General features: G+C 48.0%; 1 protein-coding gene across 8 annotated transcripts in view; it reads left to right on the top strand.

Moving 5' to 3' along the window:
* The window catches only part of DAB2IP (DAB2 interacting protein), a 194,543-nt gene that overhangs the window by 72,712 nt on the left and 97,107 nt on the right, over positions 1-24,724 (top strand). For all 8 annotated transcript variants that reach the window (XR_008453016.1, XM_054084392.1, XM_054084394.1 and 5 more), the window contains exon 3: positions 7,128-7,246. Coding sequence is in view for 7 of the 8 variants with exons in the window: in XM_054084392.1 (XP_053940367.1) it covers positions 7,128-7,246 (119 nt within the window). In the remaining variant the exon portion in view is untranslated. The remainder of the gene's footprint in view (positions 1-7,127; positions 7,247-24,724) is intronic.

Genomic DNA, 24,724 nt, shown 5'->3' with positions numbered 1-24,724 from the left:
GCATTCTACCTGTGTCTGCTTTTCTGCATCATTCATCCCTGATTGCTCAATTACCCTTCTCCTGCATTCCTAAGGAATATTTATCTGTCTTGTTCGGGTATGAAATGTTGACAGTACAATAATTACAGAACTGTGAACAAATAATTCTGAGTAGTGTGGTTGTGTCTTAATAGGAGAACAAAAGAATCCAAATTGAGGAATCAGGCGGTCCTGGAATAACAGTGGCTCTTGCATGGTTGTTTTCTAGGTCCTTCCTGGCAGTTGTATTCCTTCCCTGGGACTTTATTAACGTCCTGCCTGTTCCATGTGCAGGTTACATGAAAGTCTTCCACATGACAGAGAGTGCAGGCTGGGTCTTCCCGGGTTCGCTGTTTCTTTACTGCAAGGCCTTGGCTTGCCTGCAGTTTTTGGTAGTTCTCTTGGTCTCAGGGCCTGTGCTGGCTGAGGGCAGCTGTGTCAGAGGCTGAGAGAAGACTCTTCCCCTGGTAGGAAAGAGCAGAAGAGGAACAGAGTGAAATTCTGCAAAGAAACATTTAGCTGACTGTCAGGAAAGATGTCCTGAGAGAAGAGGCACACGTGGCTCTGTGAGCTGCCAGGCTGTGTAATCCCTCCTCCAGGGCAGTGGGAGAAGACCCCGCGACCGAGACACTTTCAACAAGATAGGTAAAGGCTTTACAAAAATAGAGCATAAGCAGCAATCCTTTACTGGCCAGAGGTGGAAGAGGGATGAGAAGTTATTGTCGAAGCTATTGCTTCTTCTCTCTGTGATTTGCTGGTACTTACATGTGTTAGATTTACCATATTCATAATTAACCCTCAGTGCCTCTCATTTGACGTAATTCCAGTTTTCATGACCTGGACAGGCCCCGTACTGTCCCTTTAGTGACCTGTGGGACTTCAGTTCATTTCCATCTGATTTTTCAAATGGACTGAAGTAAGTGTTTCCAATGACACTGCAAATTCGATTAATCTTCTGCCATGGCAGGGCAGTGTTGCTAAGCAGCACTCGCCAACATGAGCCGGCTCACATTCCAGGGCTGCTTCATGCCCTGACTCACACACATCCCCTCTGGTGTGCTTAAGCTCTGTATCTCCGTGTTTATTCTCTTACTCTCCCATCCGAGGAAAGGCTGGGAGCGCTGGAGAAGGCTGCAGGAAGACCTTAGAGCAGCTTCCAGTGCTGGAGGTGGCTGCAGGAAAGCTGGGGAAAAGCTCTTGATCTGAGAGGGCAGGGACAGGATGAAAGGAAATGGTTTTCAGCTGAAAGAAGGGAGACTGAGGTGAGATCTTAGGCAGAAATATTTTGCTGTGAGGGTGGGGAGGCCCTGGCCCAGGTTGCCCAGAGCAGTGGTGGCTGCCCCATCCCTGGAGGGGTTCCAGGCCAGGTTGGATGGGGCTTGGAGCCCCTGATCCAGTGGGAGGTGTCCCTGCCCATGGCAGGGGTGGCACTGGATGGGCTTTGAGGTCTCTATGAAATCGATGCCAGTGCACAAGTGCAGCCACGGTGTGTGGAGCAGTAGGATCTGAGTTTTTGTTGCCATCTATCACTGGACACATAATGTTTTTGCAGCATTTTTTTTCCATTCTTTTGGGTTTTATCCTCATTCCACGACACCTGTGTCCCAGAGGGTTTTCCTTACCGCTAGAGAATGTTTTAAGGTAAAATCAGTCAGAACAATTTGGTGGTTGATTAATGTTACTTCCTCAGACATAAGAGCTCCTTACGTCACCTCAGTGTGTCTCTTTGACTCTCCCAGGATAGATGGGAGGGGTCCTGAGGGTTATGAAATTAAATAGAGTACAAATAACAGAGGAAAAAGCGGGAAAAAAAGGCTGATTCTGGAGTTAAATAAGTTAAATATAAAAAAAAATAAGCTAAGACTCTAAAGCCCAGAACAAGGACTGGTCTGGTAGAAAAGATTTACTCCCAATTTCGTAGCTATAAGCTTATCCCTAATATACCAGCAAAAATGAACACCGGTTGTGAAATACTGCATTACACATTTATACTTATGGCGAGTATTTATGGCAGTTTCATTATTATGAGTAGTGAAAAAAATTCTGAAGTCGTCCCAAGTCCTCTGTAGTTGAGATTTACTTGAACTGAAACAAAAAGATATGGAAGAACTCTAAAAATAACCCCATCTGTTCACTAGTTCTGTGATACGTCTTTATAGCCTTTATTCTGTGTGAATAAATTCTTGAGATAAGGGCATAAATCAGGACTTCTGTGCCCTCCATCAGTACCAGCATCTCCCAGTCCCACGCTCTCCTCTTTGCCCCAGGTGTGCTTGGGCAGCCCCTCGCCCCGTTTCCCTTGCTCATTGTGGTTAGAAAGTGCTGGGTGCTGCCAGGGCTCTCCCCAAGCTGCTCGCCATGCATCCAGCTCGATTTATTGGTATGTTTTTTATTTCATATACATCGTGTTTCCATGGTGCTGACGTTTTACCTTTAAAACTGTACCATGTGGGTTCACTGCGAATGAACATTAATGGTGTGGGAGTCAGCTCCAGACTTGCATCGGTGCTTTGTGTTTAATAAAACAGGAGCTCAGGGTTTTACTGTCTTTCATAATCGACTCAAGTTCTGCTCCTCTCCCTTTTTCTCTCCTTTCCACTTTTCTTATTGTTGGCTGAGGATGTGTGGAAGCGCACGGGTCCTGCATCCTGCAACGTGGACGGTTCGGATGGGCTTGCATATATGCGCTAAAAGTCTTGTAATATTAAAAATTTCCAAATATTACAATATAAGACTTATTTCCAGGTCCAGGGCAATTGGAAATGCCAAAACAAAAATGAGAGTTCATCACCTTCCTCTGGCTGCAGCCGGACGATGGCGTCGAACTTTGTGATTGTCCAAATAAGTAAGGAAAAGCAGCCCAAGTCAGAGCAGAGTTACTTGTCCTGTTTTGGATTGTGCCTGTCCTGTTTTAGCTTAAGTAGCAGTGGCTGTGATTAAGCCATTCCTCAAAAGGAGTTGTTTTGGTTTGTTCTCTTTGTGTCTCATTATAACTTCAGTCAACTCTTCTGATTAGAGCGATTGCGTTCCAGCCATGAGGATGTCAGAGTCAACTCTGCACAAACAAAACAAGAAAAGCAAGGTCCTTGCACTTAAAAAAGCAAAATCCTTGCACAGTGTGAGCTCAGTGTCTCTTTCCTTGCGGGGCTGAGTGAGCCCTGTGCCGCTGTGGCCTTTGGTGGGTGACAGATTTCCTGCAACAGTACAGGTTTCACAGTACTGTGTTCTTGTCCGGAATGGCTCTCTGCAATCCAATGACACTAAAATACCTCATCTTCCTCAGCAGTTCGGCTGTGCCAGGGATGAATTCATACAGCTCGTACCTCTGCTTACACTTTAAATGATGTTTCATGATTTATTTATGTCCGCTGCCTCAAAGGCGGTTTGTATCAGCCTGGGTTTTGCTTCATTGTATTCCAGCAGAACTTGAAAAGTCGTTTGGGCTAAACAGAGGCAGATGGGTACGAAATGGAGCAGAAGCGTTATTCTCACTTGTGCAAATGTTGAGCTGGTTCTGCCTGAGCTGACGTGTCTACATCTCACGGTGCGGCGCAGGGGAAGAAGATTGCGCTGTGCAGGCAGTGCAGCTCGAGGGGCGCTGACGGGCTCCGTGCGCTGGGCTGAGCTCAGGCTCGCTGAGGCGCTCAGCGCCACGGGCTAAGGCATCTCGTGGTTTTCTGCTGTGGCAAATTCTGAGGGCTCTGCAGATTTCTATTTATTCTCATTTCATCCAGTCTATTAATGTCTTCTCAATGAAACATTCCTAAGTTAGCAGATTAATCTTTTCTAAGGTATTTTTGGTGGTAAATGCTGCCCACGCATAGGAAGATGCAATTCTGCCCTAGGCAGCTCTCAATATAAACTTAAAAGCATACAAAGACCATGTAATATAAAAGGCAATACTTTAATTACTAGAACTCCCAAGAATGCAGCGAGGCTGGAGGAGTAGGCATGTTCATAGGGTAGGATTAGCCTCGTTTGTCTGGAGATCAGAATCGAATGTTGTTTAGTCGTAAATGAAGAAGAAATGGATGATATTCTTATGATCTCACCAGGAAAGCATGGCGCTCACACCCCAGGTCAGCTTCTCTCTCTCTCTCTTGTATTTGTGGAGACCAACTCCTCTCACTCTTTTCCTTGCCCCACCTAAACATTACAGAAGGTGCTAATTCACACATGAGACTTTCTGATCTCTGGCACGCGCTATGGAGGTGCAAAGTATTGCTATAGCAGCGCAATCTATCAGCATTAAAATCTCTGACATAACGTTCTCCCAAGGAGGCTGGCAGTGAAAACTGAGAGTGGCGCAGTGTGATCTCCCGGTAGCAATGGATGTAAACACAATGGAAAATAGAAGGAAAGTAAAGGCTTGCTGCAGCCCTACGTTCTTGTTTCCAAATGCTGCACGAATCACCTAATAGTTGTTGAGATGTGAAGTACGAAGGGTAGGGAAGGAAAGCTGTGATCATTTGCTGCAGAAAGTGTTGGGTTTTTTCCTTATCAATTTCCTGTCCAGAGTTCAAAGCTGGTACGGGGTTTGAAGAAATGGCTTGATAATACGATGACGTATTTGTGGCTGGGCTGGCAGTGATAAAAGAAGTCCAGCCTCTTGCTTCTGGGCAAAAACTGCTCACCAGTGGTGTTAAGTATTGCATGGTTGGCCAGTTTGATCTTTTGTTTCACAGCAAATATTGATGAGTCTCCATAGCAGGCAGCCAGGGGGCTGATCTGGCCAGAAGAACAAGAGTATGAAGAGTTGACATCATGAGTAAGAGGCTGATATCGTGTTGGTATCATGAGTATGAGGATGGTATCCTGTTGATATCATGAGTACGAGGCTGATATCACGTTGATATCACGTTGATATCATAAGTGTGAGGCTGATAGCACGTTGATATTATGAGTACGAGGCTGGCTGAGGTCTGAGTACTGAGGGAAATATCTTAGCAATGTTCTAGATGATGCAGATCCTCAAGCTTGCTATTTCATAGCCATGTTTCTCTGCACTATAACAATTCTCTAAAGGGATCTCTCATAGCCAAAAAACTTTTGCCAAGGCCTTTATCTGATGTGTTGGCTTTGTGTAGGTCAGCAGAGTGCGTGGCCGGGTGGTCTGTGTTGTACACACCATAGTATTTCAATCATGCAAACAGCTCCCGGAGAAGTATTCAGTTCACATGAATGCATGTTATGTACTTCGCTTTTAAGTAGAGTGCCACTTAATAAATGTGGAACACCTTTGGTTATCTGGATGTTTCAAATGCTTGATGCACTCACAAACAGGAAAGTCACTCCTATAACAAGAGCCACACAGGCCGCCCCAGGGAATTTTGCAACCGGAGAAAGACATAATGCAGCCTGTGAATATCTGAGGTGGGAAGGATTGTTTAAATAGCATGAACAAATGACAGGCTAGATATAAGCTAGACTGTGATTATCTTCCTGCAAGACATACAAAGAGTATTAATTTATTGAAGGGAGCAGCTAAAGGCTACGTGACTGATGTCTGTCCTCAGGGTTGACTGGAGAAACTGCTGAGACTTATGCCCGGGCTGGAGGGGGTCTCCATGGGTACATCTGCAACGATGGCATAGTGCCTAGTGGAAGATATCACTGCTTACCCTGTGCCTGTCAAAATCTGTGCTTGATCCAGTGTGTATCTCACCCCCTTTCCTGGGAACGGATAAGGGAGGTGGCGTGTGTAGAGCCTCGGGTTGTGCAGGGATTTGCCAACTTGTTTATACCCAGCTCACTTACTTTGTAGAATGAGTCCTAGAATGTTTTGGGTTGAAAGGGACCTCAAAGCCCATCCAGTCCCACCCCCTGCCACGGGCAGGGACACCTCCCACTGGATCAGGGGCTCCAAGCCCCATCCAACCTGGCCTTGAACCCCTCCAGGGATGGGGCAGCCACCACTGCTCTGGGCAACCTGGGCCAGGGCCTCCCCACCCTCACAGCAAAACATTTCTGTCTAGGATCTCACCTCAGTCTCCCCTCTTTCATCTGAAAACCATTTCCCCTGATCCTGTCCCTGCCCTCCCTGATCAAGAGCTTTCCCCCAGCTTTCCTGCAGCCGCTTCCAGCACTGGAAGCTGCTCTAAGGCCTCCCTGCAGCCTTCTCCAGTCTGAACAACCCCAGTTCTCTCAGCCTGTCCTTGTATGGGAGGTGCTCCAGCCCTCAGATCATTTCTTTGGTATGACAATGTGTAATAAGAACATTTCTTCAGGCTTCACCCCCAAATCCTGGCTTCTCTTCAAAAGGTTACCCCACTTTCTCCAGCTGATGGGCTCGATCCAGTAAGAACATTCTCATACGCTATAAGTGCTGGACACCACAGTTGTGTTATACTTTTATTGCCTTATTTAACCAAGAGATTAAATGTAATGTTCAGATTATGTAGAACATTAACTCCTAACAATAAGCAAATAAGACATTAGAAGCTTTGCTATTAAAATGTTTAGTGCTGGCTTTGCTGTGGAGCACTACAGGAGCTGTGACTGATGTTCTGTGAGGGAGGAGGCGCAGCGGAGAAGAAGGCGCTGTACGCAAGGATCTCTTTCTTCGGCAAAGGTAGAGCCCATAGCTGCCAGTCCGCAGGCTGTGTCGGTGCGTGCTGTAGAGGGTATTTTCACATGTACTAAAACACCTGAGCCCGGTTCTGCCAGCCATGGCTGAGAGTCCGGGGGTTCTCGGTCAGGTAATTAAGTTCTGGCCCGTCACCCGGTTTCTTGGTGAGTTGTGGTCTTGTACCCGTGCCTGCTGGGCCAGCCCCAGCCCCGCGCCACAGCCTCTCCTCTCGCCGGGAGTCGCGATGTGCTAGTCTTGTCTTTCAGACAGTATTTTTATGTGAGCTGATGGTTGCCAGGGTAACGGAGGCTTCGGGGAGTCTCGCGCCGACGCAGCGCCCTGGCCTCGGCAAGTGCTGGGAGCAGATGTTGGCTGCGAGCTGGGGAGCCGGGCGGACGGCGGCACTGCCGGCAGCCACACGTGAAGGCAGCTGGAGAGGACGATTTGCCTGGCTGCTCTGGGTGCAAGAGAGCAGGTTCCCGGCTCACTCGCTCTTTCTGCCTTTTTTGTTGTAATTTAGTATTCTTGTCTCACCCCACAGGGGTTCCTCAGCCGCCGGCTTAAAGGCTCCATCAAAAGGACAAAGAGCCAACCGAAGCTCGATAGGAACAGCAGTTTCCGGCACATTTTACCTGGCTTCAGGAGTGTGGACAATGAAAGGTAAGGGGACGCTTCTCAGAGGGTGATGAGGAGGGGATGAGAGAGAGAGGGATGATATTGATTTTTCTGGGTCTTGTTAATGTCTTGTTTGTCTTATTCAGAGTGGGAGCCACATCTGCTATAGAAGTAGACTTGCTTAATTGCGAGAGGGGCAATGTTAATTTGTTGGCAAGTGTATGGTGCAAACCCTCCCTTTTTAGGTTAAATAACGTGGACTGAGAAGCCCAACTGCTCTGCTTTCTTTCCCCAATAAATCCTAAGTTGATGCACCAGCATATAAATAGCACAGAGATGCAGCAGCCAACGCCGGCTGATGCGGGCGAGGGAGGGAGGGAGGCTCACACGCTGGACGACATGGAACATTACTGGGTTACACGTACAAACAATAACAAGGAACAATAACAGCCGTAATCTCCCCAAATCCCTCTCTCCCCCTGCCGCACGCACACATCTCCAGCATAGCCGGTGACTGCCGTCATTATACCGAGATGGATTCTCAGCGTGTGGCCGAAGCAGCTTTTTCTGTCTGAGCCATGACAGGGTCCTTCAGGCCAGAAGGGATGCGTTGCAGGGAATGTGCAGATGGATCGGAGAAGCATTTAGCATGGGATGGTCGGTACTGGGGTAAATTGCAAGTGAAATAAAGGGGAAATGAGACCTTGATTTTCATTCTTCAGCTGAGTTAGGAAGTAAAGTAGCTCTAGTGGATTTGTCTGTATGTGGGGGTTGATGTCAGTGTGGGCACAAGACAGGGACACGTTCTAGGTAAATTGTGTGTAAATTCACGTGCAGATCAGGGTCACGGTTGGGTACGACAGACTGTGTTACCAGCCACAGAAACAAACTGGTGGCTTGCTTCCAAAAGGAAGATCTTTCAACCTTTCGTGAATCATTTTGGGGATGACACAGAAGTACTGAAGTGCCAAGAAAAGTCTGTGTCTGAAAAATACACCCAATCAGACAGACACTGATGGAACCGTTCTGTGGCAGTGGCATTGTAAAATATTGAGATGGTGCTTTAGAATCCATTGAGTAAATGCTTCGCTTTTAAAATGACAACTTTTACTCTGGTTTAGCTGTACTCGCTCATTAGAAGGGCTGTGCATTTCTGAAGGCTGCAAATGATAACTGGCAATCTGGATTTTTCCTTACCTGACCTATTACAGCTCCTCCTAAGCTTTTTCCTTCTGGATTCTGCGAGTGGAAGGGTTGTGCTGGTCAGTGCAGTGACAGTCCAGGGGTTATTATCTGGGAATTCAGAGTTGATTTGATTCCTGTTCTGCAGTTTTCAGAAATGCTCAAAGTAGGGCACTGTGTTCCATATAGAAGAGAAATGAGTGGGGCCAGGCGGCCGGGGATCTGCCTACAGTGCTGCTGCTTCATTCAAGGAACAGGCAGATTAGACAATGCTTTCTCGCTCCCTAGGTGAGTTTTGTTTCTTTCTATGGATTGGCAGAACAGGACACAGGAGTTAACTGTTGCAGTCGACCCTGCAGTAATTTTGCTGAATTAAGCCTTGCAATCGCCGTGCCCTCCCAGCACAAGAGCCGTGGAGCTTACAGGGCAGTGGCCTCACACAGAGCCAGGCTCGCTGCAACTTCCCTTCAAAGAGATTCAGAGTGTTTTCAGAGTAGAGCTTAAAGGGTGAGTCAGAGGAGAGGTGGCATTTGGCAGCCTTGAATAAAACCCAAGGATTTGCTTACATGAGGATTTGGAAATGGAAAATGAAAGGCTTCTATTAGGCAGGTATCACTTCTGGATACACGTAATCTGTGATACAGAGACGTCCCTTATCTGGGGAAACTACCTGACGCGAGCTGGCTGTGGACAGCGAGCTGTAGTCCCCCAGCCTGCATCGTAGTGTCAGATATATAAGGTGAGCAGGTATCCTTCTGCAGGAGATCTTGGCCTTTGGGACCGTTGCTCTTGAAGAGGTGAAAGAAAAGCAGCAGCTGGGCTTCTCAGGCATGCATTAAGGTTGTGGAAGATAATTTTATCTTCCTGAACATCCCCATCCGTGTCTGCCAAAATGCACAATGCACTCACTTCTCTGTCTGAAAAGGCTTGAGTCTTTTAGTTCGCTCTCATGTATTTTCTGCTGTGCTTCCTTGTGTGTCTCAAAATCCCAGAACTGATTCAAAGCAGCACCTGATATTGGAATATTTGCTTCTTCAATATTTGATTCTTGACTCCATCTTGTATCCAAGCTGATTGTTCATGATCTGCTCCTTTGCCGATGGCAGGAATCATTCTTACAGCATTGTGTTCTGGAGCTTGGTATAATTTTTTGTGGGAGATGCCATAGCGAAAATGAATAGTGCAATAAATGCAGTTCAAGCGCTCCAGGTTGAAATATTGAGATGTAGCAGATCATAAATGAATCTGTTACTTGGCTTCTGTGTGTCTAAATGGGTACTGTCATGCCTCGTAGTTTCTTTTATTTTTCCTTTTTTTGCATGTCCTGGTTACCCTGCTCTGTGCAGCAGATGTGCATGGATACATGAAACGTGCACATCCGCGTGCAGACAGCACGGACGGGGCGTGTGGGGAGAGCAGAGGATATAGACACACATATCTATGCTATTTATCCTCTGTTTGATTAATGCAGGCATTTAAAAGCACGGTGTCGATTAAAAATGGAAAAAAATATTACTTTCCACAATAGCAAACAGCATGTACAGTGTGAAATTTATAGCACAAGAAGACAAGGGAACGACATTAAACGTTGGGAGAGTCACAGGATGTCTCCCGGCCATCGGTTCAGCATCGCCTGGTTAATTCTGGGTCAGTAGAGTCTGGGTTTGTACCTTGCCTCGGCACAACAGGAACAGCCAGGGGAGTCTGGCAGAGCTGTTCCCATGAAAGGCAGCTCCTGTGTCCTGGGGAGGAGCTGACAGCTCCAAAATGGGAGTTCGTTGTCGAGTTGACACACCATCCACCAGCATCTCATCCCCATGGCCTCGCTGCTGTTCGCGTTCTGCCATGGCGAGTGTGGGTGTGAGTTCAGAGCAACTGTGGAAACTTAGGGAATTCTGGATCAGTAAAGCCTTGGCCACCCGTTTTTCCTCTATAGCGAACATATGAGGAGCTGCTCAAAGGGGTCTGTCAGAAAAAATACGCTGGTCGGAGCCAAGCAGAGCTGACGTTCTAGAAGAAACATGGTTGTTTCTCATAATGTTGGGTTTTATGTCGCCTGAGAAGAGACAGTGTGTCTGAAAGAGATGGAATAAGTAAATTCCTTTGGGGTTCACGTTGGAGTGGTTGGCCAAACTTTGCCATCTTTTTGCTGATTTTGTTGTAGGAGCCCTGGGCCAGTGCCAGTGACGAAGCTATTGACTGGGAATAGGAGAAGCAAACTCAGACCAACTGAAGCTGGTCCTGTGTGAGGTGCATTCACCTGGGACCATCAGTTTATAGAGACGGGAGATTAAAGGAGCGTTGTGGGAAGAGTGCTGTCCATTTGTTGGCTGCTCAGATTGCTGTTGGAGCTCAGAAGGGTTCCAGTAAAGTGGCTTTTTGCTCACAATGCCTCTTGCATCCTGATTTACTACAGCAGCTAAAGAAGGTTTTATCATAGAGCGTAGATTCTTCTCTCTGTAGTGGCCTCTCTGGAACCAGCCACAGGATTTTTCTTAATCAGACTCACATTTCTGCTCCAAAATTTGTAATGGACAAAGTTTGTGGGCTCTGGACACGGGGAGCTGAGCCAGAGAACTGCGAGCAGTGTATTCCGCTGCAGTCGTTAGCTGTTGGTATTAGGGCATCTCTGGCTGTTCTCCTGTTGTAGTGACCTTTTCTGTCCCTGCTGTCACTTCGGGACAGTGATCCTTAGAAAACAACTTCTGACAGTTTGTCAGGAGTTTAGAAAGTCATTTTATACAGGGGTTCAGTTTTTAGTCTAAATACATCGACGTGATCCCGTGTCCTCTGAAACCAGCACAGGCTGCTCTGATCTTACCCCAGCATCAAGCGGGCAGGAACACCTTTGGAGCTTCTTGATCTGGTGGAGACGTGTGCTCTGTGTAACCCCGTGTGCTGACATAATCCCCGAGGCAGTGCTTCGTAGGGGCTCTTTCCACCACTGCACCCAGAAATCATTTAATACTAAGGGACTCTCAACTACTGCTCAGAGCAGTGGTGGTGTCTCCATCCCTGGAGAGGTTCAAAAACTGTATGGCTGTGGCATTTCAGGACATGGTTTAGCGGGCACGGTGGGGCTGGGCTGACAGTTGGACTGGATGAGCTTAGAGGGCTTTTCCAACCTTAATGATTCTATGATTCTACCAGTATTTGTGATTATTTTGCAGAGTTCTTTTCCTAATTCCCGAAGATTTCATTCTATTTAAGCTTTTTCTTGGCACTACAAAAGTCTGAGCATATGGTTGATTGTTAAATGAGCCTCAGCCTTGGAAGGGGCACAGCCGTGCATTAATAACAGCCACCACTTGCACTGCTGCTGCCTCCTCCTGAAGCTGCTTTTGTTTTTAATCCCATCAAATATTGCTTATAACCCACAGAGGGAAGAGAAAGTGTGCGAGTCGTGTACTGCAGTGCCTTTAATTCCTGATCCAGTGCTAATGCAGTCTGTGTGGGTTTTCTAATTTGATAAAGCTTATTTTGGTGCAGTGGGAGAGCATCAATAACTTATGATCGCCTGTACTTTGGAGTAAACTTAGTTTGTGAGTTCTTTTTAGATCTAATCATCATTTGTTTATTCCCAACAAACTTGATACGCTGAATATTTTTAGGCATGATGAAATGGGTTAAGTGTGATGAGAACATGGTGAGCGCGGCATTACAAAGGATGAAGAAGTCACTGTTTGCTTTGGAAGGAGGAATGACTCACCCTGCAGAACTGGGACACCAGCAGAGACCCCAGGACGCACGAAGGGCTCTCAGATCTGTGTGAACAATGCTGGAGAGCTCGCTCTCTCTTCTGGCTCCTCACTTAACCAGCGTGAGTCAGGGAACTCTCTAGGTAGGGCTTCCAATAGTCGGTGCAGGGTGAAGGGTGACACTCGCTGTGTGTTAAGTGCAGCGCGGGGGCCTCTGGTTTCCGTGCTAGTGGAAGTATTTTGAGGAAATGCTGCTGAGTCTTTACAGGGAAACCATTCAGCACAGTCAACAATAACTGAAATGTGAAAACATCTTGCAAAGTCAGGAAGGGGAGCACCCAGCAGGTAACGATACACGCTCTCCCAAGAAGAGGGTGTCGTCCGCTCCCACCCCCTGCAGCCGAGAAGCTGAAGGATTCAAGGGCAGCGCTGGGACGGAGACTGCCCTCGTGTAGTACCTGCATTTATATCAAGGCTGCTTTGTCTCTGAGTATGCAAATCAGCCTTTTAATGGGGTTCCTTTGCAAAATATTTCTTGAACCAGAAAGTTAATTACTGATCTCTAATTAATGGTTATGTTAAGAGGCTGGAGTAAAATCGGCGAGAGCTGCTTTGAAGGAGAGATGCAGGAGGAAATTACTGGATCTTCCAGAAACTGTTATGTGCCTCATCTCCTTCGTGTGGTATTGGGGAGTTTAGAAATTGGTATTCAAGTATTTTTAAAAGGATAGTGCTCTTAATGGAAAGAGGCGATTTGGGAGTTCTCTTTTGGGAGTCATTGAAACAAACAAAAATAATGCTTTATATAGAAGAAAGACCAATGGTCTGCTTTGTAAAAATAATGTACAGCACCCCTGAACAGGCGGTTTGGAATTCCATTGTGTTAAGGGTGGCATCCGTTCCCCTTTGGAGTCAGTCTGAGCTGCAGGGAACAGCTGATGAGGGGCGATTGGAGCAGGAGTGTGTTTCAAATCTTGTGTGGGGTTACGGTTTCAGTCCTCTGAGTGCGGCATTCCGGCAGTGCTCTGAGCACAGCCCGAGCCCTTCCCTGGCCAGCGTTTTGGGCTTCCCATTTTCTCCATTATGGGCAGCAGAGCTCCTGGAGGACCTGGAAAGAGGCAGAGCAATTGCACCGCCCCTGCATACACCAATATTTGTTGTACAGCGCCTTTGATACGCTGTTCCTCGTGGGTAAAGCCATTTACCAACCTGGGGAGGGGCAGAGCTGGACTGAAGACAATGTGGGGCCTTCTGAGCTTCTCTCAAGGCAACAGCAAGGTCTCAGCTATTCCCTCTGGTAAATTGTTTTGTTACACGCACATATGTAGCAGGGGGAACGTTTTCCAGCTGAAAGAGGGGAGATTGGGATGAGATCTTGAGAAGAAATTTTTCCTTGTGAGGGTGGGGAGGCCCTGGCCCAGGGTGCCCAGAGCAGTGGTGGCTGCCCCATCCCTGGAGGGGTTCCAGGCCAGGTTGGATGGGGCTTGGAGCCCCTGATCCAATGGCAGGGGGGACTGAATGGGCTTGGAGGTCCCTTCCAACCCAAATCATTCTATGGTTCTGTGGTTCCATGATGTATATTGGAATTTTTTTAGGCTTTTGCATACATGAGTCTGTGAGTTGTATCTGAGGCTGAAGTAAACTTATTCTCAAAGCGATACCTAAGCACTTCCTCACCCCACATATTCAAGCTGACTTCCTAACTGACCAGGGAAGCCGTGTGTAAGATCTTTCAGTAAAAGACTATAGAAGTTTTTCAAGCCATTGGAAAATGTCAGAGGCGGGGCCAAGAGCTGGAATTGTTTTAATAACCTTCACGTTTCTCCACTTGCCGGTTTGCTCGCAGTGCAGACGAGCAGCGCAGCGCCCCATGGGGTACTGCTCGCACTTGGACTCCACTTGGAATCATGTAGCAAAATTCTGAACCCCTTCCTGCTTGGGCATATGCAGCCCCGCCGGGATAATTGGCTTCATGCATCTTACAATTAGCTTGCAAAAATATGTTTTGCTTTCTTGACCTTTTCTCTATAAGCGAGGCCATTGTTTGGCTGCCCTGCTTAATTACAAAATAGAGTGTTGTGTGAGGATAAAGATGACATCGTTGTATCGTTGGGTTTAATTTGACGAGACATCATAATGGGGAGTTTTCGTACTGAGGGCACTGAATTAGTGTAGCGTGAAGCCACATTTCTCTAAACCTACTAAATAAGAGAAGTTAATTTTATGCTCTATCTTTTTGACGTTTGTAATCAAAGCATTGTTTTCCAGCTGCAGATGGTTAGAGCTTGAAGGATGCTTGGGAAATGCCGACAATCGGAAGGCGTTTCTGCAGCGGGAGATCAGGTTGATTAATGGATAGCAGGATGCTTGCTTTCATTTTCTTCTTCTCACAGTCTGAATACACGTTATTGACTCGTCTGGCCATCGCCTGGCAGATGTGGTGGTGTTGTGGGGCATCAGTGAACACCTCAGGGTTACAAGCAGGTAGTTCTGTTCGTATCCGTTCAGCAGGGGCTCTGAGCGAGGGTGGCAGTTGGGTTGCATTGTGGCTGATGGTGTCTTGATACTCTTTGGATCGAAGGCTGACACTGCTACTCCGCTGCATTAATGTTGTGTTTCCAAACAGGCCATTTGTTCTGGCTCTGCCCTGATGAGGGTTTCGTGTGCATGAATTTCAGTGCAATTACATCAGCGTCACTCTCTGTGTCAATAAAATCCAAGGAAAAAAAAGAAAGAAAATTCCATCCCCACAGCTTTTAGACCAGCAGACGCTTTCCGTTAGTTCTAGACTCTTCTGTTTGCTCTTTTAATTATTCTTTGTTTACAATAAAAACTAAGATGTTTCTGTCCCAGGCTTAAACGTTCTGGCACACAATGACAACTGCTCGTGGTGAAGGCATTAAACTCGGAGGAGCAGCCTTGATTCCCGCAGCCCACGTGTTCCCCTTGCAGCAGATCCGGTCGTCATGCAGTCTTAGTAAGGTCAGCGAGTTGATTCAATAGGAAATTATTATTTAGGGGGGGGATTTTCTGTTTGGTCGGGGCACTGAACCAGCTCGTGTGACAGCAGAGTGACGGGGAGGTGGCAGAGGAAGGACTTTTCCTTGGCGGTGAGCAGGTGCGTTTAATGAGATAGAATGTCAAACCGTGCTCTCCGTTTCTGCGCCAGAGCTGCGCAGGCACTGGGCAGGGGCTTCCACCTGGCATCAGCCTCAGATTTCCATCTCTCAAAGTGGCATTTTCTGTCTCACAGGAGAGATGCGTTGCTTGATGGATCGAATTTTTGTGTCCTCTCCTCTGTCATTTCAATTGTCAGTGCTAGCGATGGATGTCTTTGTCTCTTGGATGGAGGAAGGGTTTAAAACCAAGATTCTTTCTGTTATTTCTTGAAACTCTGCAAAACCACGATTGGGAAATCTGTGTGAGGGACAGAGAGTGGTGAGTGAACGTATTATGAGGGAGGTGGGCAAGGTTTTCAAGCCTTTGTAGGAGTGGAAGGCGCAGATGTTTGACATGTATATCTTGTTATCCAATTTCATCTTGCAGTGGTCGTGCACAGAAATGTGCTGATTGTAGCTGGAGGCAGCCCGCGCGCTGAGCTCACTGCCGGCAGTTCCTTGTACAGAGCGCTGGGGATAATGATGTTTGAGACTTGTGAATATAAAATAACTGTGTCAAGTTCATCCATCAGCTGGGAGCGAAGGGAAAAACAGACGGAGGAAAAATATGTTCCTCTGTCCTCCCTCCTTACCACACTCTAATGATACCTTATGATATGGAGCCTCTTCTTGAATGGTTATTAGGGAGATGTCATGTTGATTGTTCATGTATGGATATGTTCTTACGATCTTCTGATCTTGTTTAACTGCTTGGCAGGGTTCGTAGTTTTAATTTTCAATACAACTACTGAATGTCTCAGTTTCTCTCTAGCAAAATTCAGGTCAGGTGTGATGAAAAGAAGCAAGAACTGATATTAATTGAATTAAACCAGTGCATTTGAGCTGGTATTAAAATGTAATTTGTTTAAAAATACTTAACTGATTTGAATTAAAGCCAGAAATATGAATTTAGCTTTAATCCACGTGTATTATGTAAGTGATTATAGGAGAAAAGGATGTGGTGAGCATTGTCCATGATTGATAGTGTGCAGGAGGGCGGTGTTCATTCACCAAGTGATATGAATGTATTAGCAGTTATATAGTCGTAGGCATGATAGCTGCCCGTCCCCTCTGCTCATGTGTCTCTGGGATTTGGCCCTGGCCAAGTGCCCCCACGCTCCAGTGCTGATTCCGGAGGGGTCAGTGCCTCTCCCCCAGGGGAGCCCCTCTGCAGAGGGGTCCTGCAGGCGGTACCGACTGATTTATTCTGTCGTACCCACCCTGAATAATTAATATTTCACTGTCCTTTCTGCGTGGGGAGATTTGTTCCATTATGGATGTGTTGGTTGCTATATAGTAACACGTTACATTGTATGTTTATGTGCAGACAAAGAAAGGATTTATATATTGGTTTTTTTATGTGAGAAGATGTTTTAAAAATGTTTCTGCAAAAGAAATGAAAGGCTGAGGGCTCTGTGAGCTCACCCTGCGTTCTGTTCTTTGCCCTCCGCCTGGGCATCATCCTCCTGGGCGCTGACAGTGGCCGAAGGCTGTCCCTTCGGGCCGTGGCTCCAGGCGGCACGGCTGTGACGTTCCCTGACGGGATAACGACGTGCCTCTTGTTTTGCTACCTGAGCAGCCATCCTGCCGCATGCTGGGTTTCCTCCCGGCACAGAAGGACCCATTCTGCAATTGGTGCAGGGCGGGACACCGGCGCTTGGGAGCCCGTTCTCAGTTATCCTCATCTCTGGAAGATGAAGAGGCTGAAGTGTGTGTATGTGAGAGAGAGAGAGAGAGAGGTGCTTGGCATTTTCAATCACAATAAGAAGTGTTTCTTGCTACTTGTGACACATGAACCATTCTAGTCCTGGTTGTTGCTAAAAACCATTAAGAAAATTGCTCGAATTTGGTGTACTTGGATCAAGAGGTTCGACTCAGGACTGTTATAAGGGAAGAGACATTTGCAATATTTCATTTCTCCTCACATTCGTGTTCTGAATCAGTAGAGGAGGCTGAGGTATAAGATTTGGCTGTTCGTGAGCTCTCTGTTATTTCAGCTTTTGTGCTTTCAGAAGGTCAGGTTTGTGTGGTTTGAAAACCACATTTCGGCATATTTTGTTTCTGTCAGTCCATGTCGAAATGGTTGCTTTCATGCTTTACCTTACATAGTTCTAATCACTGACGTGCAGTGTTCATTATTACGCTGTATTGTGGCATTTTCACTGATGCTCTGAGGGAGCGGAGGTGCTGTTTGTGCAGTGGCAGTGCCGGCAGGCACTGAGGCTTTGACCAGAGAATCGTAACAAGCGGAGTGACACCAGACTGCGCACCTGGGATTGCCTTGGTGGGTGCTGGGGACACAGAGGCACCGCTGGGGACCCCGCGAATGCTACCCACGCCTTCCCTGAATGGGGTGTTGCATCCGCAGAGGCACTGCACAAAACCTCTCTGGAATTAATTATTCACTGCTCATCACTCAGACTTATGGATTAGGGAGCAGGGAGGAGTGTTGGCAGGGGGTGGATGGAAGATTGCAATTTGGATTGCAATTAGGATTTCATTTCTTTCCTTGCTCCCTGTTTGCTTAAATTGGAGATTGCATGTTAGAACCAAGCAAGGATTTATATCCCAGCAGTGAAAGTCCCCTGTGCACCAGAAACCAGCAAATCCACTACAAACTTTAAGCTTCCCAAAGAGATAAAATACTCAGTTGATCTGAGGAGCTGAAACGTTAGGGGAGCGAGTTTGCTTAGAAAATGTTGCAAGGGAGCAGCAGTGCCCAGACTGCCAAAGCAGGAACGCTACTCTATCCATATCCCACCCTTCTCATAAAAGCATTTAGACGTTGTCTCTCTCTCATCCATTATCTGTCTTCTCCCCTCCCAGTGCCGTGAGCGTGCTCTGGGGACCGGGGTTGTGGCAGACCTGAGCTGGGTACCCAAGCCTGTCTGGGTGAGCAGCGCTGCCGCAGACACGCAAACCTCAGCCCGACAGGTGCATCGCCCTGGCGCAGAGAGCGTCCTTTGGAGTTTAGGCATCACAACAACGTTAGCCAGCAGCTCAAAGTCTGCGGCACTGACGAGATCGTGTCTCGTGCTGGAACCTCCAGGGAGCTTCTTGATTATACCAGTAACCCCAGTCTGGGGCGCGCTGCAGTAATTACCCTGACGGCTGAAAGGTTGGTAGGGAGTCCCGGGAGGAAAGGGCCCACTTCCACTGCAGAAAAATTTAGAGTATATGCTGGCAAGCCCTCAGCTCTGTGAGATTTATCCAAGTTAGTTCTTTTAATTGCTTTCTTGCATCCCCATTCTATTATAAGCTCTGTGAGCCATCTAGGGAAGTAAGTCTACCTAATATTAATCTCCTCAATCGTTCTTCCTTTAACGGGTTACTTCTGGCTTTGTTCACACAGACATTTGAGCCCTGCAGAGTGGGTGATAATTCTGATTCTGCTTTAACACATTCTGACAGAACTGGTAACTTAGGAGAAATAATCACCTGAGTTCTGCATCTGGGTTTTATTTTACCTCCCATCTCTTCAGTGCAGCTCGTGATCTCTGTAGAACATCTCTGCCTCCCAAGAATGCTGACAGCTCCTGTGATACGCATTCATAAAGTGATTCCAGCTCCTTGAGTGAAACCTGCAAGAAAAGGGCAAAGAATTATTTGTCTTTTTTTCATTATCACAGCCCTCTTGTACCTGTGCTGACATGCACTGGAGAGAAGTTGCCTTACTTGATGTGTTTATATCTAAAGCTCTCTCTTTGTGTAAGCCAAGGCAGGGTGTCTGGCCCTCCTTAGATAAAGTCACTCATGTTGAGGCTCCCTCTATTAGCCCGAGTCCCAGCCCTCACACAGCAGGCAGAGCCTCCGCGTGCCCAGCAGTCAGTGCAGACATTTAGATGGCAGCAGGCTGAGAAAGCGGAACAATGAGAGCACAGCAGATCTTGGGGAGAAATGTTTTGCTGTGAGGGTGGGGAGGCCCTGGCCCAGGTTGCCCAGAGCAGTGGTGGCTGCCCCATCCCTGGAGGGGTTCCAGGCCAGGTTGGATGGGGCTTGGAGCCGCTGATCCAGTGGGAGGTGTCCCTGCCCATGGCAGGGGGTGGCACTGGATGGGCTTTGAGGTCCCTTCCAACCCAAACTGTTCTGTGATTCTATGATTCTGTGAGAAACCTGGAGGTGTTTGCTTGGTAGCATCCAGATCCTGCACTTTCAGGACCCTGAGAAATTCCGGGGTGGAGGAGGAAGGAGAAACCAGGGGTGGACTGGCTGCTGGAAGGCTTTCCCGCAGGGAGCGTTGCTGCATGTGCTGTACGGGGATACCTGGTTTGAGCAGTGTGTGTCAGCACAAAGACTGTAGCTGTCGGCGCCTTTTCCCTCTCCGGGGTGGTCTGGCCGTCAGCGTGAACGGTGCTGATGGCAGAAATCAAGAGTGGTGGGACCTTAGTGCCGGGACCGTCAGAGCCTGTGTCGGGTGTCTGGCTTTGCGGCGTTTCAGGCATGTTGAAATGGTGTGGCTCCCACAAACCCCACTTTGGTCTCCCCTTTGCTCCCCTGGCAGCCCCTGGGCAGGAGGAGCAGCAGCAGCAGGGACAGAGGCTCCAGGGGTCCCATTGGCATGAAGGCTCCAGGCTTCCATGGGGATGGGCCCTCCAGACTCCCGTGCCGCCGGGTGCTCCTTCAGCCCAGGCACTGCCAACGTGCTGCCTTTACTCCACCCTCCCTTTCCGTCTCGGAGACTCCTCATCCCTTTTTGTCTCAGAGGAACATATCCTTTTGTTGAAAAGAAGTGATATAGAGTCAGCATTACCCAGAGGAATGAGTTATAAAATAATGGGGCTAATAAGCATGTAAAATAACCTGACTGTACAAGAGCGCAGGCTATGGAACAGCAGCTGCAGCAAATACATTCAGGTTATCAGCGTGCGGCTATTTTGTGCTGAGAGGGCTTAGGTGTAATGAGCGTCCCTGCATCACGGGAACTCTTGGCAATGAATAGTGGCATTTTCCAATAAAAGCTTTGAGAAATGGAAAAAACTCTCTGTCTGAACGCGGCGCTGACTGGCAGCACGGGGATCTCCTCTCTGCCCTCATGACACGTATAGCACATGGGGTGACGGCAGCTTTTCCTGTGCCTCCCCGACAACCGGGGCTCTCTGTGCACGGCAGCCGGGCTGGTTTGTCCCCACAGCTTGTTTGGCCTGTGGGTGCCCCGGGACGCTGGCGATTCCTGCGAGCCGGGATGGGGCTCTTGAAGCCACAGGGACCCACGGCTGAGAACGGGACGCGGGTCACCAGGCTGTTTTCAGGCGAGCCGATGGTAACTGAATTGCATCAGCCCTGCCCCGCTGCCTGGGGTTTGAAGACTCATCAGTAGTTTCCTGGGCACCCAATTCACAGCACCCTCATCACAGCCCTGTTGTCGAGGTTCTGCTCTCACTCCCGTGGTCAGCGTTCTTTTGCATTAACTGGAAAGGGAGCCAGGTGCATGGCTGGGCATTTTTGCCTCTTTTCGTGGAGCTCATCCTCATACTCCCCTTTTCCATGGTACGAGAGGTCGTGTTATTCCACATCACTAAGTGTGCAGGACAATCCAGCCTTTCTGTCACGGTGCTGAGCTGTTCTGTGGCCGAGCAGTAACAGGCTGAGAGTCTGCTCAATGGTAAATGGGGAGATTGCATAATTACAGCTTACACAACACCACGTCTGCACGCGAGCAAACCAGAGCGTTCGTGTGTTGGGTGGATTAGGGAAGCCCGGGTGGTGCAGCTCTCATCACCAGTATTCCCCAGGAAAGGAGTTCCTGCCACTTAATCCAGTAACACGATCATCTGATTTCAGTTTTCTGGACAAGGTGGGGAGGGATGTGGCTGGTTTGCTCTGAGGTTTGGGAATTTTTGGTGTTGACCCTCTCACCAATGAATGGGAAAGGCGATGGCTGTCTCCGAGTTCACCCAGTGCCTTTCCCTCCTGGTTTCTCTGCATGCAAGGGCGTGGTTTTCCACAACGCTTGGCAATTCCAGCTCTTATTTTAAATAACATGAAAATAAACCAGATCGCTCCCACCCCAGCTCTGCAGATGGGCAGTGGTTTCAGTCCTGCTTGAATAATTGTGGATGCTAATTATAGTACTCGGGGAAGCCAACGGGGCTGCTGCGCCGTGTCCGATGGGACCGGGGTGCGTGAGGGCTGTGCCGGGCCAGGACTGGAGCCTTCCAGCACGAACCAGAATGCAGCAAATCAGAATAACGTCTCCGTTGTGATTTCTGCTGTTTGCTTTGTCTCTGCTTTTCTTCCCCTCTGCTGCCCTTGCAGTTCCAGGAAGGGAGCTTGTAGCAGCGATGTAGGGAGCGCTTGAATGGCTGGAAAATCCTTTCATAGCAAAGAAAATGTGATTGTAACTTATTTATTTTATTTTTGGTTAATAAGACTGGAATACAAATGGGGCTCCAGTGCCTGAGGGCCTTGCGTTCTTGGAGTAATTCCTTATGACATGTGTCAGGCTCTGTTTTATTCAGGTGGGTGGGATGATATTAAACAATGAAGCAGGCTTGCATTTCTCTGCCACCGTATTTATACGCACGCTTCCTGGCACAGAGGTACTTATTAGTGAATGTCATCTCCACGCTGGCGGTACCCAGCCTGGAACAGTGTGAGCAGCGCACCCTCTGCGCCGCGGGAGGGATCATCTTCCATCAGTCAGCTATCCTGAGGCCAGTCTCCCTCCTGCCTTATCCTTTGTCCAGGCAAAGAGGAGGCTGCAAGAGACATTCCTTAAGTAACGCTCTAGATGAACCGTTCAGGTCTGAGTGGAATATTGATTTTCTAATTGCTGTGCTGCTGCTAAATGAGTTGTTAGTGGGGAGAGGGGGGGAAAAGCAAACTCGAATGCAAGCGAGCTTTGGTTTGTCAGTGCTGAACACACCCAGGTGTTAATGTGGGAAATGCAACAAACAGAGCAAGGTGGAATCTTTCTGTGTGACACAGACTTAGAGGGGGCGAATGGGACTCGCTGTCAGGACAAGTTCATTCTCTCACACAACACAGAACAGCCTTTCGGCTCCAGATATTCACGCTGCAGCTAGGGAGGAAAATAGATTGCAAAGCAGTGGCATCTTATGCAAGAGTCCCAGGAGGTGGGTCAGCTGCCCCAGATCATGGAATCACAGAATGGCTTGGGTTGGAAGGGACCTCAAAGCCCGTCCAGTTCCACCCCCTGCCATGAGCAGCCCCTGGAAGAACCTACCTGGGAGAGAACTGGACTCGTGGGGCTTTTTTAAAGCCTCCTGTCAGGCACTTTGGAAAATTAAGTGCAGTCTCTGTGGTAAAGTCTTTATTGCAAAGAATCTTCTTGAGACAATAGGAATAACCATCAGCTCTGCCATGTCTGGCCAATAAATAATATTTCTTAATACAGTTTCAGAAAATACAGCACATGTTTGTGTTCAAACACATCCTCTTAGCTGAGAAATAGCTTCTTTATTTTTCTGAAGATTAAAATGCCAAATCAACTAATTACTTTCCTTTGAAAACCTCTACCACATAAAACACATACTCTCCCAGTGAACTAAATTGATTTATATTCAGCCATTAATTCTTTATAGCCCATAATTTGCAGAACAACAAAGCTAGTTGGAAAATGTGCCCTATTAAGGGACAAGCAGCTTTCTGAATGAGATGGAAATGGGTTGGCATGGAGGAGAGATGTGGGTGCAGCCGTGGCTGGGGTGGGTACGGGGCAAGGCACGGGCTCGAGGGCAGCACTGGGAGAGCATCCTGGGCTGCTGAGCAAATTTCCTGCGAAATAAAAGGGGAATTGGCCTGGCTAAGGTACCAGTGAGAGCAAGGTGCATGTCCACGCGGCTCCGACTGCAGGCGTCGTGTGTGTGTAGGAGTAAATGTGTGCAGCTCGGTACCTTCTCCCATCTGTTGGATGCTCTCATGTTCCTGCAGCTCAAGTCGATGTATGTGATGTAATCGGGTGCTGTGACCTTTCCTTTGGGAGGTTTCCTATTGGCCTGAGAGTGTTTGCAGATTCTCCCCGGTCTCTGCTGGTCTCGTTTGCATCGGCCAGGGAGGATATTTTTATTATTAGGAGAGTTTAGGAAACGCATACAATTAGATTGGGCTTCTTCCAGCGAGTGCGTCACTGACGGGAATTCAGAGCCTGCTAATGAAATTGGGATTCATCCGCCTCTGTTTCAGGGTAGTCATGAGACGATGATAGAATAAACCGGGCAGTAGGTACAGACTGACTGGGTTTTGGCAAATGAATGAGCTGTTATAAAAGATTGTGTCTGATGAGAGAGCTTGGGCGGTGGGAAGGGATTGGTGCCGGAGGTTGAGGGGTGCGGGGGAGCCAAGGGCAGGGGAGACCCGGCTGGTGGGGATGCTCTTGGGGCAGTCTCATGTGAGACCTGTGCGTGTGACAGCCCCTGGGGAGCCTGGGGGTGCCAGGAAGCCCCTCGCCCCTGCCCTGCCCTGGGGCCGTGCAGCTGAAACCCAGATAGGGCTGGGATCAGGACTTCCAGTAATAAACTTGAGTAATAAATGGATATATTTGAATGGTGTTTCTCTCTGACGCTGTTTTTCAGGTGAGATCGCTGCCGGGCTTTATTCGGTGTGTGTTTATATGGAAATCTTCTGTTTGCCCCCCGAAATGGGAGCCTGTCAGACACTGAATAAATGCAGGCAGAGCTCGCAGGGAGGTGTTGCAGCAGCGGAAACAGAAACATAGTCTTAAACAAATTAAAAGGATGGTAATTAACCAAATGAATTTCATCCTGGAGATAATCAGATGAATGCATTTGGAGGGGAAATAATCCCAATTCTCAGAAAACAGTAATTAAAATATACTCATTTTTGGGAATAGTTAACAAGCCGGTTTGGAGGCACCGAAGTAGAATAAAGCTGTGATGGATGCTCTCTGGGACGGCGTCTGACGAGGCCCTGATGTGTGATCTAAATATAGCCCCTCCATACAATCAAATTCAGAGTTTGGGAAACATCTCCATCTGAATAAGTTCTCCAGAAGCTGAAAAGAGTGTGGAACACAGCCGGCTCGGTTATCTAGGTCGGCTGAAAGATAACTGAGGCTGAATTTCATAACCAGTTATTTAAAGGGTGTCAACAGTGGGGAGGTGAAAGAATTTAGGGTGGATGATTGACGATAAACGTGGGACAAGGTGAGAAGATGTGGGCACCCAGGCATGAGGAAACTACCTGCGTTTGCCGCTGTGTCAGTGTGGAGTGGGGTACCCGCAGGAGCAGTGAAAGCGCTCCCGTTACTGACACGGCCCTTGAGGATGTGCTGGAGAAGTCAGTCACCCAACAGGTCTTTTCTGCTTTCTGTCAATGCCTGAGGGTCCTGAGCAGGGTCTGAGCACAAGGAGATTTATGGGAGAAAGAGAGGTCTCGGGGGCAGAGGGGGAGGATGTGTCGGCGCATCTTGTTGGAACATCCTAGCCTGGGTATGTGTTTCGTTTGTTGGTAGGTGTTAGAGAGCTGTACTGGTCTTTGGTTTCCTCTTTGGGTTCGCTTGTATA

The sequence above is a fragment of the Cuculus canorus genome, chromosome 19 (assembly GCF_017976375.1).
Source record: "Cuculus canorus isolate bCucCan1 chromosome 19, bCucCan1.pri, whole genome shotgun sequence".
NCBI lineage: Eukaryota > Metazoa > Chordata > Aves > Cuculiformes > Cuculidae > Cuculus > Cuculus canorus.
The sequence above is the reverse complement of the archived record's forward strand: the minus strand, read 5'-3'. Positions and strand labels throughout refer to the sequence as shown.